The following is a 17,848-nucleotide window of genomic DNA, read 5'->3' as shown; positions in this document are numbered from 1 at the left end:
CTCATGGAGTTTAGCTCTCTGAGCTTCGGCAGCAGCAGCAGCCTCTGAGAGTTGGACATCTTTGGCCTGGAGCAGCTCTTCAGCAGCCATTCGGCTGGCTTCAAGAGCCTCTAGACGTTGCTGCACTTCAGCTTGTGCAGCAGCTCCTTCCTGAATACGGCTCTCAACAGCAGCCTTGAATTTGGAGACGTCCACTCCCATATGCTCCTGGAGGAATTTTTCCCCTTCCATCAGTGGGGGAAAAACTTCCTTCTCCATAGCGTCGCAGAAGGTTTTGAGGGCTTCAGCAGCTCTTTTCTCATACTCCTCACCCATCTGCTGCTTCTCTTCAGCTGCTGCTTGCTTCAGCTTAGCAAGCTTTAATTCCTCTTCAGCTACCTTCTTGTCGTGCACAGCAGCGTCTACCCTATCTTGTAGGGTATCTATCAGCTCTACAGTGAGAGTCTGATTGTGCACGAACTGAAAACAGGAAGACAAAAAAATATATATATATATATTTATAATAATAAAAATAGAGCTGAATTTCAGAGGAAACGAAGACAAGGAAAATTACCTGCATCATCAGCAGTTGGTTAGACCTGGCTGGGTCAGGAACTGATCTGCTGGATTCGCCCATCCCAGCAGTGGCCTTCAGCGACCAGATCCTTGCCCTATCTACTTCGGACATGCCAGCAAAATCGCCGAAGTAGGCTGCAGCTCCTTCTCGGTTCTGACCCCATATGAGGTCCCAGATGTGGTCTGGGATTGGAATTCGGGGGGCCGAGAAACCCATTTCTCCAGATTGCAGAGTCTGGAAGGAAGGGAAGGATGACGATGGAGCTTGATTAGCTTTGGATGGCTCAACATCATCCTTCTCAGAGGAGTCAATTACTATGACCTCCTCTTCTTCAGGGGTGAGGACGAAAGCCTCAACCTCTCTTGCGATGTCTGCCGTTAAACCCTCAGCACTGGACATCACGGCATCCTTGTTTTCGTGCTCAGCAGCACTCTCCTTAATTTCTTCTTGGACCCCTCCCTTAGATTCGGGAGTTCTCTGATCCACCTCCATCTCAGGAGGTGGCGGAGGGGTCTTTTGAGGTGATTGGGGTGGTGGCCGGGGAACCCTCGGCGATCCATTGCCTTCCTCGGGTTCCCTTATTGCAACGCCGATGGTCATCGGCCTCCGCTGAAAGTCATGAGGGCCGATGATGGCCATCCTTCGGCGCCTTTTCAGAAGGGGCTGCTCGTCCATATCTGAGTCTGAAGACTCTCCTTGTATTTGGTCTTCGGGACGAACAGGAGCTTTCCCTTCTCTATGTCTGTTACTCTCTTCAGACTGTAACAGACAGGGGGGAGGAAGAATGTGAGTAAAAAAAAAAGAAAAGAAAAAAGAAAGACAAAGTTAAGTCTGAAAGCTCACCGAGGTCTTCAGCAAAGCCTCGTCTTCTTCAGCTGCTCTAGCTGCAGCTTCTGCTTCAGCAGCTCTGGAGGACCCTTCTCCTCCTTCGCAAGCTTCGAGAACCCGTGCAACCTCTTCGGCTGTACGGGCAGCTTCAGCTTCTTCGTCCAGCAGCTGAAACCAGGGGTCTCTCTTCTTCCACCAAGGCTTCTGCCTCTGATACAGAGCAACAGCCTCAATTTTGAAGTGGGAAGAGTCTAGATGAACTTCCCTATGCCTCGGCTCAGTGATAGACGGGGCCCGTTCAGTTACAACTCGTTCTCGGTTGACACCAAGACGAGCGTAGTTAATGCCAACGTTGGTCTCGTCCCGCTCTGAAAAAGGAAAGGGGAAAGGTTAGTTCAGATAGGTTGGCACAGCATAAAAAAGCGAAGCGAGAGAAGAAAAAGAGATAGTTAAAAAGCCTCGGCCCCAGCCGAAGAAGCTTACCATCCTTAAACTTTCGGCTGAGGCCAACAGCTGCTAGCATGTTCTCTTGGAAAACGTAATGCGTATCGGGGAGCCAAGTCTCCGGGATATGCTGCATTCGGCCACTGCCCCCCGGTTCGGCAGCTTGCCGAAGATATGTTGCTGATCAAGGTTCGGATCCGCCCCGTTATCTGCGGGGGGACCTAGACTTCCCATTTCGGGATCAGGCTCAGCGAGGTACCAGGGAGCGCTGAAGACGCAAGGGTGGCCCGGATCTGTGGGTGCCCTAACCCAAATCCATTGACCTCTCCAGTCCTTGTCTGAAGAGTCGTTTGGCCACATGGTTAGGTATTGGGGCCGGGACTCAATTCGGTACCACCCAGAACCATGGCTTCCGTGCCCACTTTGAATATTTGGCACTAGCCGATGGAGCTTTTTGAAGCAGTGCAGGTTCGGCACATACTTGAAGAACTTGCAGACCCATAAGTATGTCATCACCCTTCGGATGCTGGTGGGAGTTAACTGACATAGAGAGATGTTGTAATGGATCAGCAAGTCTCGGACGAATACGTCCAAAGGGAACCTCAGCCCGTACTGAAGCTGTCTAGTGTACACCCCCACATACCCCGGGGGTGGACGATGGATTCTATCGGATGCCGAGGGCATTCGGCACCAATACCCATCAGCTTCAAAAATGCCGTAATGCAACTCAATTTGCTCGGCAAATCGATATTGATCGGCATTCTCCACCCACCATGGGTAGGGGCGGTTCTTTATCATGGCCGAAGCAACTTCGGCATTCTCCCATTCTGAAAACCCGGGGAGGATATCCCAAAGGACAGCGGGAACTTCATCATCCCGTCCAGAAGCGCTCGGCTCCTCCGTTCTCTGAGGAGGAGCCGAGGAAAGGGGAGTCGCCCTAATCCCTTCAGCAGGGTCAGACTCTGGCCTTTGTCCATTCCAGGTCCCAATCCTGTTCCTAGGATCGGGAATCGGCCTTGCTCTTCTTGGAGCACGGGCTCTACCTCTAACTCCTCTTGCCATTGATTATTTCGAAGAAAAAAGTCGAAAGAAAAGGGGAAGGAGTTCGAATTCGAAGAAAAATAAACTGAAATCAAAGGAATTTACCTTAATCTGAAGCGAAAGTTGCCGATTTACGAGTTCGTAGTGGCAAGTCTCAATTTCTAAGCTTAATGCTCGGGGAATTTGCGAAGTTTTGATGCGGGTTCTTGGTTTCTCTCTCGAGAATTCTGGGTTTGTGTTGGTGAATAAGTGAGGAGAGATGACGCGCCTCTGTTTATATCTCCAGGAATGGGATACGAGGAGTCTGCGTTTTAATTTCTCTTAAATACTCCACTAAGTAACCGTTAAACACATGATCTTGTGATTAAACTGCCCATTATCCGTCCAACTTCCACAATCATCTGCCTTAACCGTCGTTATCTCATTAATTACGGTTTAAATTCAAATTTTTGGATTAATTAAATCATTTACTTCCCTCCTTTTCTGAATTAAATCAAACCCGACCCGTCATCCTTCCAAATCGGGTCTGGGGGGCAAGTTGTTTGGGTCCAATTTAGTCCAATTGGGCCTAAGCACTAAATGATCCAATTAAAAGCCCAAGGTCAAGGTTCAACTCTCCAATTGTGCTAAAGTCAAAGGTCAGCCCACAAAGCAAGCCAATTGGGCTAAGGCCCATCCTCTCCATGTATGATGAGGTATAAAAGCCATCAATATTGATACATTCATAGGCTGATTCATTCATAGATTCATATGTTCATTCATATATTCTGATATATTTCATAAAAGCCTCAAGCAACAAACTCTCTTGCATAGTGTCCTCTTCTTACACATTGTACTGACTTTAGCATCGGAGGGGCCTTCCTCGGCAACACCCCCGAGGCTAGTTTACGTGTGTTTACTGTGCAGGAAACCTTCGGCCCAACATAACTTGGACCGAATCCAACCTTCTCCATTTCAGCGGACCTTCGGCAAGGTCCCATTGTTTTCACCCGAAACATCACCATATAACAATTTCACAAAAACAAAGAAATTGTAAGTTGTGATCTACCCTCCAGTAGTAACAGGTGTTCTTCCATCCTCCACTTAACTTAATCGTGTAATACTGGAATGTTAATCATTTTCACCGGAAAAACCCGATGACTTTTGCTGTTGCTGTTGTTGTTGTTGTTGTTGTGCATGAATGAGACAGAGTCGGAAGAGGAACAAAGAGAGAGAAAGAAAGAGACGAATTGATCGAAAATGAGTCGCTTAACAAGCTTCCTCTTAGCTGGGATGACACTATTCACTTTCTTGGGCTTCAAGTAAAATGTGATAGTTTTTCCCTCCATTTTTGTTGGTTGTTTAGAAAAAAAAAAGAACAATTAAGAGGAAGAAAAGAAAGAGAGGAGAGAGAAAGAGTAAGAAAGTGAGGAGACAGAAAGAGAAATGAAGTGAGAGATAACTAGATAAGAGAGGTGTGCACATATTTATATAGAGAGACAAGGTTGACTGACAAAGATTTCTCTATTTCCTTTTGTTTAATCTTTATTGTATGCATTTAACTAACCCTTACTTTAAAAAATACAACACTTTGCATTTTGCACCCAAAAAAAGAGATTGCACACTATAATTTGGACAGTTGATTGCTATGGTTGTTGACGCTAGCAATTTTTTCATGGTTGATAATTAATTTAAGGGTAATGCTATATATAGCCCTTAGGGCTATATATAAGCATTAAATATACTCTTGGAAATTGAATAAAATTAGGAATTCATGATAAAAACACGCGTAAATCAGTGTAATTAGTGTTTATATTTTCATGATTTCTTAACTTTTTACGATTTCAAGTGTAAATTTAAATGTAATACTAATACTAAAAGGAATGACGGTCCATGAAAATGAAGGTACAAGGAAGGTGCAATGGACAGGAAGGGTGGTGTAAAAGTCACACATACTAGTGTGAAACTTTGCAACGGACAAAGCTAACATAAGTATGTAGAACTAATTAAGCGACCACTGTAATGTATATGTGTATAATAAACCTCGTTAATGAGAATGAATGTCATTGTAATTCGACCAGTAGAGTAAGACACTGTTTATTTCGCTTTAATTTTGTTAAACTGAACAATTTTTGCGGAACTTAAAATAATTTTACTAATCTGAAATTATTTACTGATTTTCTATGATAATTTTTTCTTTAAATTTACTAATTTTTACTGAACTAAACTTAATTTTACTGAATATTATTTACTTAAGATGAAGTGAACATGAGTAAGCATCCCAAAAATCCATAAATTCTTAATAACGTAATAAAACATAATGAAGAGAATTAGAGAAGCGAAAGTTTAGAAAAGAGGTTGCAATGAACAAGACGTTAGAATGATACTTTCCTTGTTAAATTATCCTTAAATTATTCTAATTACTAGATATGGAGTATATCAATACTAATCAAACATGTCACAAGTGAGATGACGTGAAGGAATTAACATTTACCTAGTTACCTAGTTTAAATTTCTTACAAATGCATTCCCGTTAATTTTATTTTAAAATTTAAATTTTGCATCAGTCTCCTACGAGTAATATTTTTTTTTTTTTTTACACATCTATGCTAAAAAATGCTACTTTTATTTTAATACATCTCTTTATAGCTAAATGAAAATTTGGCATGAACAATTTACAAATTTAATTAGCACCGTCTACATCACAATCACATTTTTTGGATTACATTTACCTCAAGAGTTTTATCTTTTTTTCCTTGGTTTGATAAAACATTTTTTGGATGATAGGAACATATTCTATTCAATTTATTTCAGATACTTATTACTTAATAAATTTAGATCAGATCACACTAGATCGGAAACATTCATATAAGACCAGATCAGAACTTTTAATTACATTTACTTACTACTAAATATTGTTAATTGTGTATTACAAAAAATCATATTTGGAAAATTTATAATGTAAATAAATCTAACAAAATCCATTTTAATATTGTTTTTCTTTATAGATTAGTATTAAAATGCGGTTAAAATTTAGTCAATTATTAAATCAAATTAGACCAAATCAAATAATAATTAATTCTAGATTGAAATTTGCAAGAGATGTAAATGTTTGCCAGTAGTTTGATTGACATCATACATTCATACGATCCCATAAACCTTACCAATGGGCAATTGTGACAACATACATCATTAATTAATTATGTATAGATGGTTTAAAAAAAAAAAAAAAATTGTATAGATGTACTTATTTTGCAAATGTGTCTTTCGTCCTAAGCTTTTATTTATTTATTTATTTTTTACACAGATGTGTATTTGTGTGTGTGTTTTTTTTTTAATTAACAGATATGTGTATTTGTTTTTAAATGTGGTGATACCATTCATTAAGGAAATCTTCTCTTTCCGAACAAGACTTTTCAATACTCCGTAATATTCTATTTCTCCACATGACGTCATCGTCATCGTCACCGTATTATCCACATGCTAGCTTAATGTACTACCTCCGGTCCAAATTACTCGCAACTTTAGGCTATTATTTGTGAGATATAAAATATTCCAAAGTTGCGAGTAATTTGGACCGGAGGTAGTGTAAGATAATGTAAAACTCCTTCATTAGAGTGATTTCCATTGATCAATATTTATAGGGTTACAATGAGAAACCTAATCATATTAGGCTAAGATATGTATAGATATTAAAGATAATCTTATACAAAATATATCCTAAACCTAAGATGAGAATATTCTATGGATATTCTCTATCACACCCCCGCAGTCGGAGCGGGAGAAAATCGGATGCTCAGATTGAATCTGAATCACACATCGAGCGGTAATAAGGATAATATGGTAACCCATGATCAAAAGGGAAGTAGTAGACATGTGCCGGTGATGACGTTGAGAAGCAATAGGCACGACCTACGTAGAGTAGAGATAAGCACTGCTAGGCCGGAGGAGAAGGAGAAGAGTCGCACACAGACTTGGGCTAAGTTGCAGATCCAGAGAAGAAGAAGCTAAGGGATCAAACCATCATCGGGGAGAAGACACTACACTACTACGTGAAATCACAATTGAAGAAAAACAAATAAAATTGCGCAAGAAAAATATTAAATTCCACCGCTTGAAATTAATCAATTCTCAAAAGAGAAACCTAGGTAGCAAGAATCATTACTCCACAAAGATTCCAAGTGCTGCAACAATAAGAGAAGCCAACTTGATAACAAAAGAGATGTGCAAAAGTTGACCTTATTCTAGTATACCACCACCAAAACAAAATCTATGTGATTATGTGTAGAAAAACCAATGGGACAATGTAAGAATCATTGTTGGTCATGAGGAGGTGGAAATAGAGTGCGGCACATGGAGTAGGTTGGAAAAAATTGGTACTGCCAGTAGTGGAAGGCGGTAGTGTATGCGATTGCCACCAATGATGGAGGCGGCTTTGTTTCAGGAAGAGCCCTCTGTGTTTACTGGTGATAGATTACTAGTGGATCAATTCCCATACATTGCTCAGGAAGATTGGAGTCTTATCAACAGGCCTTTCGATGGCTGTGAAATAAAAAGGGCTCTTATGGGTATGAAAGCTTTTAAAGCCCCGGGTTCGGATGGCTTTCAACCTCTATTTTTTCAACGATATTGGGAATTAGTTGCTCCAATTTTGATTCGACTAGTTAAGGATGTGTTAGAGGGTGTTTCTTTCCCGGAGGGATTGAATGACGCTTTTCTAGTCCTAATTCCAAAGGGTGATACTCCTAAGAGGCCGAATCACTTTAGGCCGATTGGGTTGTGCAATATTACCTATAAAATTGTGACGAAGGTTATTGTAAACCGGCTTAAGCCTCTTTTGCCGAGTTTGATTTCTCCTACGCAATGTAGTTTTGTTCCTAAGCGTCAAATCACCGATAACATCATAATTGTCCAAGAGATGCTACATTCGATGAGACGAAAGCAAGGAAAATATGGATTGATGGCGGTTAAAATTGACTTCGAAAAAGCATATGATAGGCTCCATTGGTCCTTTATTCGTGAATCTTTGCTAGAGCTTAGACTTCCACAAAACATGGTTGATGTAGTCATGAGTTGTGTTTCTTCAGCTAGTTTGCAAATTCTTTGGAATGGTGAACCTACTTCCATTTTTGCACCTTCTAAAGGCATTAAGCAGGGAGATCCTTTATCTCCCTACCTTTATGTTATTTGTATGGAGCGTTTAGCTCATTTTATTGAGCATGAAGTTAAATTTGGAGCGTGGAAAGCTGGAAGGGCAAGTAGGAATGGGCCGGATATTTCGCATTTAGCTTTCGCTGACGACCTTATTCTCTTCGGTGAAGCTTCGGTTGATCAGGCTTTATGTATGAAATCGTGTTTAGATAAGTTCTGTCAAGCTTCTGGAAGTAAGGTCAGTTTAGATAAATCGTGTGTTTTCTTTTCTAACAACACTGATTGTGATATGAGGGTCTCAATTTGTAATACCTTGGATATGGATTGTACTCATGATTTAGGAAGGTATTTGGGGGTCCCAACTATTCATGGTAGGACTTCCAAACAAGATTACCAATCATTGGCGGACTTGGGCTTAGACCTGGTGGGTCAAGTGACTCACCAGGCCCAAAAAAAAATTTTAAGTTATTTTAAAAAAAAAATAAAAAATTAAAATCAGTTTTCCCCAAAAAAAACCAAACACGAATTCAGTTCAAGACTTCAAGCCCTAGCCTTCTTCAGTTCTTCTCTTCGCCATTGCCAATTCGCCTCTTCCCTTCAATCCTTCATCAATCATCTGCAACTCCAGTTCTTCACTTCTTCATCAAAGAGTAAGTTTGTAATTTTTATTGTTAATTTCTAATCTTCAATTTAATTCATTCTAATTAGTTAATTTTATTAAACTACAATCGCAATCTTCAATTTAATTCAGCCAATTCGCTATTTCGCTGTGCGGGCTGTGCTGCTGGCTGCTCCGCTGCTCGCCGACGCCTAGTCGCCTCAATCAGCGCCTGCCGCCTCCGGCACGGCAGTCCGGCAAGGTATGTTCATAGATAAAATCAATTGCAAGCTAGCAAGCTGGAAGGCAAAAACTCTATCTCTTGCTGGACGAAATACAGTTGCTCAGTCATGTCTTTCGTCTATTCCGTACTATACTATGCAATCCACAAAAGTCCCTAAAGCTGTATGTGATGAAATTGATAAGAAAACTAGAAGTTTTTTGTGGGGAGGAGACGGTGAGCATAGGAAAGTGCACCTTGTTGCTTGGGAGAGTGTGACTCGGTCTAGAAACGAAGGTGGGCTTGGTCTTCGGTCGATGAGACAAGATAATGTTGCATTCATGACTAAACTAGGTTGGAGGGTCCTTACCGAACCCGATGCTCTTTGGTCTCGTGTGCTCCGATCTAAGTATTGCAATGGGAAAGTGTGATATTGATATGTTCAAAAGGAAGCCTGACTCATCGAATGTATGGAAAGGGATTACTGAGAACTTGGATATCCTTAAAAAGGGAGTGAGTATGGCTGTGGGAAAAGGTGATAAGATTTTATTTTGGAAGCATAGATGGGCAGGGAAACTACCCCTAATTGATGTGGCGGATCCAACTCCTCCTGCTGCTATTCAAGATCTGCCTAATCGTGATTTTTGGGATTGTAACTCAGGGTGGAAATATGAGTTATTTGCAGATTGTTTAGAAGCAATAGAAGATGAAGAGGCTGTTGACTCGATTTTTTGGAACGGATCTTCCTATGGTGGATTTACATTAAATTCTGCCATCAAAATCATGCGTAACCAGGGGGATGATGCTGGAGAGTTTGCTAATATGTGGCGTAAGATTTGGAAAGCTCCTGTTCCACAGAGAATCAGAATGTTTCTTTGGCTTGCTGTGCGAGACCGTTTAATGTCTAATTCGAATAGATTTATTCGAAAATTGACAGATGTGGTAATTGTGGGATGGAGGAAACATTAGACCATATACTACGCAAATGCCCTGCTGCTACTTCGATTTGGAGAAAATTGGGATAGAGCAATCACTCTGTCCAAGCCCCTATATCTTGTACTGAGTGGCTGTTTAAGAATCTGGATGAAGGCAATTCGATGGTTAAATCAAATAAAGCTCAGCTCTTTATTGTTGCGTGTTGGTGGATTTGGCGATGGCGCAATGAGAGGGCCTTTTCTCGAGAGAGTGATATTCCAGTAGAGCAAGTTGCTTTTATTTTTGCCAGAGTAGGAGATATTAATCGAGCCCTGGTTAATCCGCTAAATTATGATGAAGAACATAATAGAAGAAGGGAAGAAATATTCATTCGATGGGAAGCTCCTAAGGTGGGTTGGGTTCGTTTAAATACGGATGGTGCATCAAAAGGTAATCCAGGGAATGCTGGAGCTGGGGGTCTGATTCGTGGCAGTGGTGGCAAATTGCATGAAATATTTGCTGCTAATTGTGGTGTTTGCTCTAACACCAAAGATGAGTTACTTGGGGTATTACATGGGCTTGCGGTGGCATGGAATGGGGGCCATAGATATGTGCAGCTTACGGTTGACTCGGAGGTCGTGGTCCGTTTGTTAGTCGAGCCTTGTCCGGCCAACTCTCCTTTTATTAATATCATCCGGAAGTGTAAAGCCATTATTTTGCGGCGGGGTTGGAAGGTGACTGTTAGTCATTGTTATAGGGAGGCAAACCGAGCTGCGGATTGGTTAGCTAACTTTGGTGTCAACTCTCCTCAAAAAATGTTGATCTTTGGAGCGGTCCCTCGGGATCTTCGTGCCGTTTTATTGGAGGACTTAAGTGGCGTTGCTATGGCTAGGCTCATTCCAAGAGGAAGATCTTAGCTTTAATTTGGTTTTAATTTTTCTATTTTAGTTTTTTCTGCTTTGCTTTTGCTTTTGTTATTTTAGCTTGTTTTGTCTTTGGGGCTTGCCCCTCTATTGCACCAAAAAAAAATGTACTAAATAGACCAAGTTTTTCCATAAAAAGGTATTGAGCCTATAAAAAGAAACCCAATTCACAAAAATTGTCCAAGATATTATTAATTCAACTTTCCAAATCATAACATGCTAGTTCTTACTAATTACTATCCATTCCAAATGTTGTTACACTATTACTACTTGCTTGTCCGAATTCTATCCATTATGAGAAAGGAATATGAACTCAAGCAGGGTAAACCGGTAAAAGCAGAGCCTTCGAGTTGCCCGACAAAAAAAAAACAAAATCAGGGTACAACAAAAACTTGGTACAATCTTGATCATGCACATTTTTAGTACAACATGTTACTAGTTCTCCGGAAAAACCTTATGATTGTTGTTGTTGTTGCTGCTATTGGCGCTGTTGTTGTTGTTGCCACTGCTGCTGCTGCTGCTGTTGTTGTTGTTGTCGTAGGAAACAGAGTTGGATGAAGAAGGGGAAAGAAGAAAAGAAAAGAAAGGAATTGATCGTATATTATATTATATTATATTATATTATATTATATATATATATATATATATATATATAAAGCTAAACTTTTAGACAGGTCACGAAATAGTGACACTTGACATTCTAACTTTTCGCCAAGTGTTTTTCGTCAAGTGTCGCGCCACCTTGGATAGATTTGAATAGATTCATAAGATAAAAAAAATTAGTTAAAAATTCTTTTTTCAATCAAATTAGGATAGAATTTTAGAATAAGATGGTTAGTTTAGAGTTTTATTTTCAATAAAATACCCAATAATAAACATATCATTAGGCCACAAGACAACATCGTATAGTATTTTAACTTTTCACCAAATGTCGTACCACGTTGGATAAATATAGATAGACTTTGTAGAAGAAAAAAAAAGTTAATTTCGAATTATTAATTAAATTGAATTATAATATAATTTTATCTTAAAATTCCATAAACAACCCGGACATCGCGCGCGCACACACACAGATATATATATATATATATATATATATATATATATATATATATATATATATATATATATATATATATAGAGAGAGAGAGAGAGAGAGAGAGAGAGAGAGAGAGCTCATGTAAGAACCCTCCTCTATATAAGAACTCATTATATATAAGAACTATTTTCAGCCATTAGATCTATTGAGATCTAACGCTCTACATTAACCCGGATCAAAATAATGGCAGTATTGTAATTAATGAAATTTTTATGGTATAATAGAAACTTTATAAAATAAGTCAGCTCTTTTTCTCTCTTTGGTGCAACATTTTTCTCTCTCTAAAGTTCTTACCCAATTTTGCAACTCTTGTTCAATTATTTAAAGTTTTTAAAGCAAGATTCATCAAATTGTTCATTTGAATTTGCTTGAACTCTCGAATTTTGTGCCAATTCTTCATAAATTAAGGTTCTCGTCAATATTTTTGCGATTTCTAAAGAATTTTGTTTTGGCGATTATAGGTTCGATTTTTTTTTTTGGTGATTTCTATTCGATTTCTATTTATTTTGTTCGATTATTTATCAGTTTGATTGTTCAATTTTTCTGCTCTAATTTTGATTTTATTTTGTTCGATTTTCTTTTTCGATTTTGAAGCGATTTTGATGCTAGTTTGTTCTCGGCTCTTGTTTTCTTTGTGTCTGAGGAATGTAACTGTACATGTATGTTTCAAAGTTTATTATGTATGTTCTTAATGTTCTCTCCATGTTCAAAAGTTTGATCTTTATGTTCTAAAGAGTTATCTAGCTTTGTGGTTGTTAAGCATTTTCTAACAAGGACTACGTAGTACAATAGTGTTGATGATATTTTAATGATTATGTTGCATTTATCGAATTATCAAGTCTAATTTTTCTGCGTTTGATTGAATTTTGAGTCTAATTTTCTACATTTTATTGATCGTGTGACTAAGTGTGTTTATTTTGAATTTCAAGTTTATCATATCTTATTTTGGATCCTAAAGTTAATCAAATATAGGCATCTTCTTCATCAATGTTCTTCAATCAAGTTAATTTCTAGCTCGTTGGTTAAATGTATGACCCTTCATTTCATATTTTTTTGAACTATAATTGATCATGTTCTAAATATTTGTGCACATGTTCTAAACTATTACGCAAATGTTCTAAAGTTATTCATGTTCTATTATATTTGGTGTTGTGAATAATGAACAATAAGCTTGTTTTTCTAAAGATAATAGTCTTAAAAATCCTCAAGTTGTACCTTCATTCAATCCCTATATATATATATCATTAACTTGTATCTTCTCTATGTGAGTTTTGTTGTAATTTACCAACTTGGTTCCTAGTGTGTCTTGCATCAAAGAGATAATGATGTGCTACTGATGACAATAGTCTTGACTTCTTAAGCTTTGATTAGAAGGAATTTTGGAGTATAGTTAGAACTAAGAACTGTTTCTTTGAGTCACTAGAGGGCAGTCATATGCTAGTAACCTGTTCTCACAAAGCTTGAGTTTCTTTGTAGGCTATAGTCCAAGAAAGTCATTAGTTGCATATATCCTTTTAAGTGATTGCATATAATATTTTACAGATTTGAATATGTATCAGGTAAGCACCAGTTAAGTTCACCACGGCACATTGAGCACACTGTGTTAAAGCTCCCTCAAATCACCAAGACAAGGAAAATGATCCTTCATTCATCTTTTGATCATTAAAACAAATGTCAATATTTTTATGAATTAGGATGCAAAGTAGCACCTATGAAATCTCTCCACCCTTTGGTTTGCGTATGTATATGAATCTTATATTTGTTAAAGAATTGTGCATTTGTATGTACTACTTAGTATCCCTACAAGGTTAAACTTGCATTGTGGTCAAATCTAACTGCAGAGAATGAGTTGCTTCATGCTTAAGGGTATGAAACTACAAATCCCTCACTTTGGCTTGTATGTAGTCTCAAATAGCTTTGTAGAGCAACATAGTACAAATGCTTTGCTCACTTGTTTACTAATTTTTTAAGTTCGAATGTTTTATATACATTAGCCTACTAGCTCAATGAGAGAGCATTGTGCAAATGCACAAAAGATGTGGGTTCGAATCCCACGTAGGTTCATTTGTCTAATGTAACGACGTGAGTTTTGCACAAAAGTTTAGTTGTAACGTAATTTCCATAGTAATTGATCATTTAAACCCAATGTTTAATTTTTTTTGGATACTTAGTGCTAATTTGATTTCTTTTTTTTTTAGAGACAATCTATGTAGGAATCGAACCTACATCCCTTATGCATTTGCATAATGCTCTACCACTTGAGCTAATAGGTTTTACCATACATTGTAAAAAAAAAAAAAATTAGAGTACTCCAATTTGAAATTTAACCTATACTATGCTTTAAATTCTCTTCCTATGTTCTAAAATATGTTTATTTTTTTTTCCTATGTTCTAATTATTTTTTGTCTATGTTCTAAATTTTTATATTATGTCTAAATTATTTTCTCTGTTCTAAACAGATACTCCAATTTTATGTTCCCTATGAACTAAACCTATGATTTAAAAATTTTCTTATGTTCTAAATTTTTTTTCCTATGTTTGAAATCTTTTTTCTTACATTCTAAATTTTTCAGCCTATGTTCTAAATTTTTTTTCTATGTTCCAAATTTATATGTTTTAACTTTTTTTTTCTATATGTTCTAAAATTTTTCTCATGTTCTAAATTTTTTTTCCCATGTTCTAAATTTTTTTTATGTTCTAAGTTTTTTTCTCTATGTTCTAAATTTTTTTCTTATATGTTCTAAATTTTTCTGTATGTTCTAAATTTTTTTTGGATGTTCTAAATTTTTCTGTATGTTCTAAATTTTTTTTGCCCATCCCCAACACGCCACCTCAAACCCTGCTGCACAACCCACTTCGCCCCCCAAATACCACGCCAAGTGTAGCTAGGAGTAGACCCAAGCTCCGATCCCAAATAGTCCCCTTGAGCATAATACCGTGCCTTAAAAATACGAGCCACCAAGCTATCAGGATTTTGTAGGATTATTATTATTATTATTATTATTATTATTATCGTCGTTGTAATAAGAGCTTATAAAAAAATGAAATTTGGCTTTATTATATCATTAGCAATATCATTAGACATAAACTAAACTGAACTGAATTTCAACGTATGAGAACAGGCCCTAAGAGAAAAGTGATGGAAGTATAACACAATAACATAGTGTTATCATGAATTGGATTGATGATGATTTTTTAAATCGAAATTGATGCTTTTGACAAGTTTTCTCTTAGCTAGGATAACACTACCCTTCTTGAACTTAAAGTACAGTGCACCCATTTCACTATTTTTCGCCATTTATAAAGACAAAATAACAATTAAGAAGTACGGACTCTACTAATTTTGACAAATAAATAAAGAAAAAAAAAGGAAAAAAAAAAAAAAAACTAACTTAGGTAAAGTGAATGAAGGAAAACGTTGAAATATTAAGTGGTAATTAAAGGCCTGTTCTGATTTACTGAACTAAGCTGAACTGAAACTGATTGGAGCTGAACTGAGCTGAACTGAAACTGAAAATGATTGGAGCTGAACTGAGTTGAATTGAAATGAATATTTTATGAGAGAAGGAAATTAGAAACTTAACTGAACCGAATTAAATTGAACTGATTTGAGCTAAACTGAACTGAAATAAAATTAAGCTGAATATAGCATACCCTAAATAAGGGTGCGATAAAGCCTTATTATGGGGCCAATGAGGGAGGAAGATATCAATATATGTGTGTTCTTTTTTATAGATGTCAAAATCACAAGAAAAGGAGAGGAGTATCTCAACGGGAGTATCTTAACTTGTCATGTGTATTCTTTGTTACTCCATCTGCCTCATTTGTTTCTTCATAGGTAAAATATGCTTTATTGAAGGCTGAACTACAATATTACGGGGGGCGTTTGGTTAGTGTATTTTTTGGATTAGAAATAGATTCGATTAAACTAATAGTGTTACCGTGTGTTTGGTTTGAAGGCATGGTAACAATTACCATTGCCTCAAGGTATTGTTTACCCCTCATTTGTTATCTCTCAAAAACTTGGTGTAATACATACCCTTATTACCCAACCCTCCTCTTAACAAACACATTTTCCATGATTAAACCAAAAAAATGAAAAGGTAATAGCCAAATGATCGCTTCCCCTCCTAATATTTGTTTCTTTGCCACCCCGTTGTCATTTTCCAAACCAAACGAACGCCCCTTACAAGTGAATGAAAGTGTATTTGTCTTTTTCACTTTTATGAGTGTATATCAGTAAATTTAGTGAAGGGGTATTTTTTATATACTACATACTAGAAAAATGGACAATTCTTAAAGAAGATTTAAAAATAAAACTCGGGGCAAATAAATAAGGACGTTTCTTCAGGAAAAAAAAGAAAAGAAAAAACAGGACAAAGGACGGAGTAGTTGATATGAAATTATGAAGTCAATTCTATATTTCTGTAAAATAACCCCACTCACTTTTGCCATGTTGGCTTGATGTTGTCAATAGTACAAGGTCCCATGAAATATTGGTATATGTGATTATGTGAACAACGATGGATGGTAGATTGGTGGTAGAAGGGGAAGGGTGGTGTCTAATTGTCTAATGGCGTGGTTATTAATTGGAGGGGGATCTCTTTGCTTGGAATCAGTTATCCGATAATTGATTATATTTATATGTATGTGAGAAATAATGTTGAAACGTACTTTAATAATGATAATTGAAAAAAAAAATTAGGATGAACTTGACAAAAAAAAAGTATGGGTCACATTCAAGAAGAATCCTTAAAAAAAGAAAGAAAAAAAAAAACATTCAACAAGAAGAAGCCTAATAAAGCCAATAGCGGATCCCAAATAAGATGCCCTTATATTTTAATACTCTCACATTTTACTCTTGAAAATACTTAAGCCTTGTTCATTTGATCTTTAAAACAGAGCAGCCTATTAATATTAAACAGAGTAGAGTTCATACCACAACATCTAAAAAAAAAAGGGCCTAAATCTACGAAAGTTAACATTATAAACAAATTTAGCACAGAGTAGAATGGTAGATTCTTTTACCATATACGCCTTGTTATTTTAACTTTTTACTTAGGTCCTATTCACTTCACCTTAAAAAAATAATATTAAGTAAAAATAATGTCAGTTTAGCAAAAATAAGTTCAATTCAGTAAAATTAATTTCAGTTCAGTAAAAATAATTTCAATTCAATAAAAATAAGTTCAATTCAGTAAAATTTAGCTTTCTTAAAGAATAATGATAATAGAAAATCAGAAAAAATTAATTTCAATTCAGCAAAAATAATTTCATTTCAGTAATGTCAGTTTAGTAAAAATAATTTAAGTTCAGCAAATATAATTTTGTTTCAGTAAAAATAAGGTGAAATGAACGGGGTCTTACAAAAAAAAAATTAATTAGAAATTACAAATCATCTTTCGAAAAAAAAGAAAAAAAAGAAATTACAAATCATTGATTAATTTTGCTCAATTTTAACTTTTAACTAAATTTACATTTTTTTTTATCAAACTTAAATCATTTTTACAAATAAAAATTTATTTTTACAAAGTTAGGCTCTGTTCATTTCACCTAAAAAAATAATATTAAGTAAAAATAATTTCAGTTCAGTAAAAATAAGCGCAGTTTAGTAAAATTAATTTCAGTGCAGTAAAATTCAGTTTTCTTAAAGAAGAATTATAATAGAAAATCAATAAAAAAATAATTTCAATTCAGCAAAAAAAATTTCATCTCAGTAAAATTAATTTCAGTTCAGTAAAAATAATGTAAGTTCAGCAAATATAATTTTATTTTATTAAAAATAATTTCAGTTCAGCAAAAATAAGGTGAAGTGAACGCGACCTTATACTTAAAAAAATTAAACTACTCCGTAATTTTTACTACTCTGCAACTCCTTACTATATTTGTTCTTTAAAATCATTACTTTACATACTTAACTTATTTTTACTACTCAATATACACATTCTATTATTGTAATTTGACAATGTGACCAAAGATATATATATCATCGTTAAAAACAAATGTGAAGATTGCCAAAGATTGACACAAGTAGAAATTCAATTCCTCAAAAAAGAAAAGATCATTAAATTCCAGATTTAACAAATGACAAACA

The 17,848-nt window shown here is 36.4% G+C and overlaps 1 protein-coding gene across 1 annotated transcript; it reads left to right on the top strand.

The window, feature by feature from the left end:
- Positions 1–7,271: 7,271 nt before the first annotated feature.
- LOC110725423 lies at positions 7,272–10,649 on the top strand. Its single transcript, XM_021904904.1, has 3 exons — positions 7,272–8,423; positions 9,172–9,759; positions 9,894–10,649. The coding sequence occupies exons 1-3, from the start codon at positions 7,272–7,274 to the stop codon at positions 10,647–10,649; spliced, it is 2,496 nt and encodes an 831-aa protein (XP_021760596.1).
- The last annotated feature ends 7,199 nt before the right edge of the window (positions 10,650–17,848 follow it).

Source organism: Chenopodium quinoa, unplaced genomic scaffold (genome assembly GCF_001683475.1).
Source record: "Chenopodium quinoa cultivar QQ74 unplaced genomic scaffold, ASM168347v1, whole genome shotgun sequence".
NCBI lineage: Eukaryota > Viridiplantae > Streptophyta > Magnoliopsida > Caryophyllales > Amaranthaceae > Chenopodium > Chenopodium quinoa.
The sequence above is the reverse complement of the archived record's forward strand: the minus strand, read 5'-3'. Positions and strand labels throughout refer to the sequence as shown.

Bases quoted from the DNA above. Each gene is read 5' to 3' on its own strand.
- LOC110725423 (XM_021904904.1), top strand. From the start codon at position 7,272: ATGGAGGCGGCTTTGTTTCAGGAAGAGCCCTCTGTGTTTACTGGTGAT. The intron at 8,424-9,171 runs GTGGGTCAAGTG...TGACTAAACTAG, and splicing joins CGGACTTGGGCTTAGACCTG to GTTGGAGGGTCCTTACCGAA. The intron at 9,760-9,893 runs GTAATTGTGGGA...TGGCTGTTTAAG, and splicing joins TTCGAAAATTGACAGATGTG to AATCTGGATGAAGGCAATTC.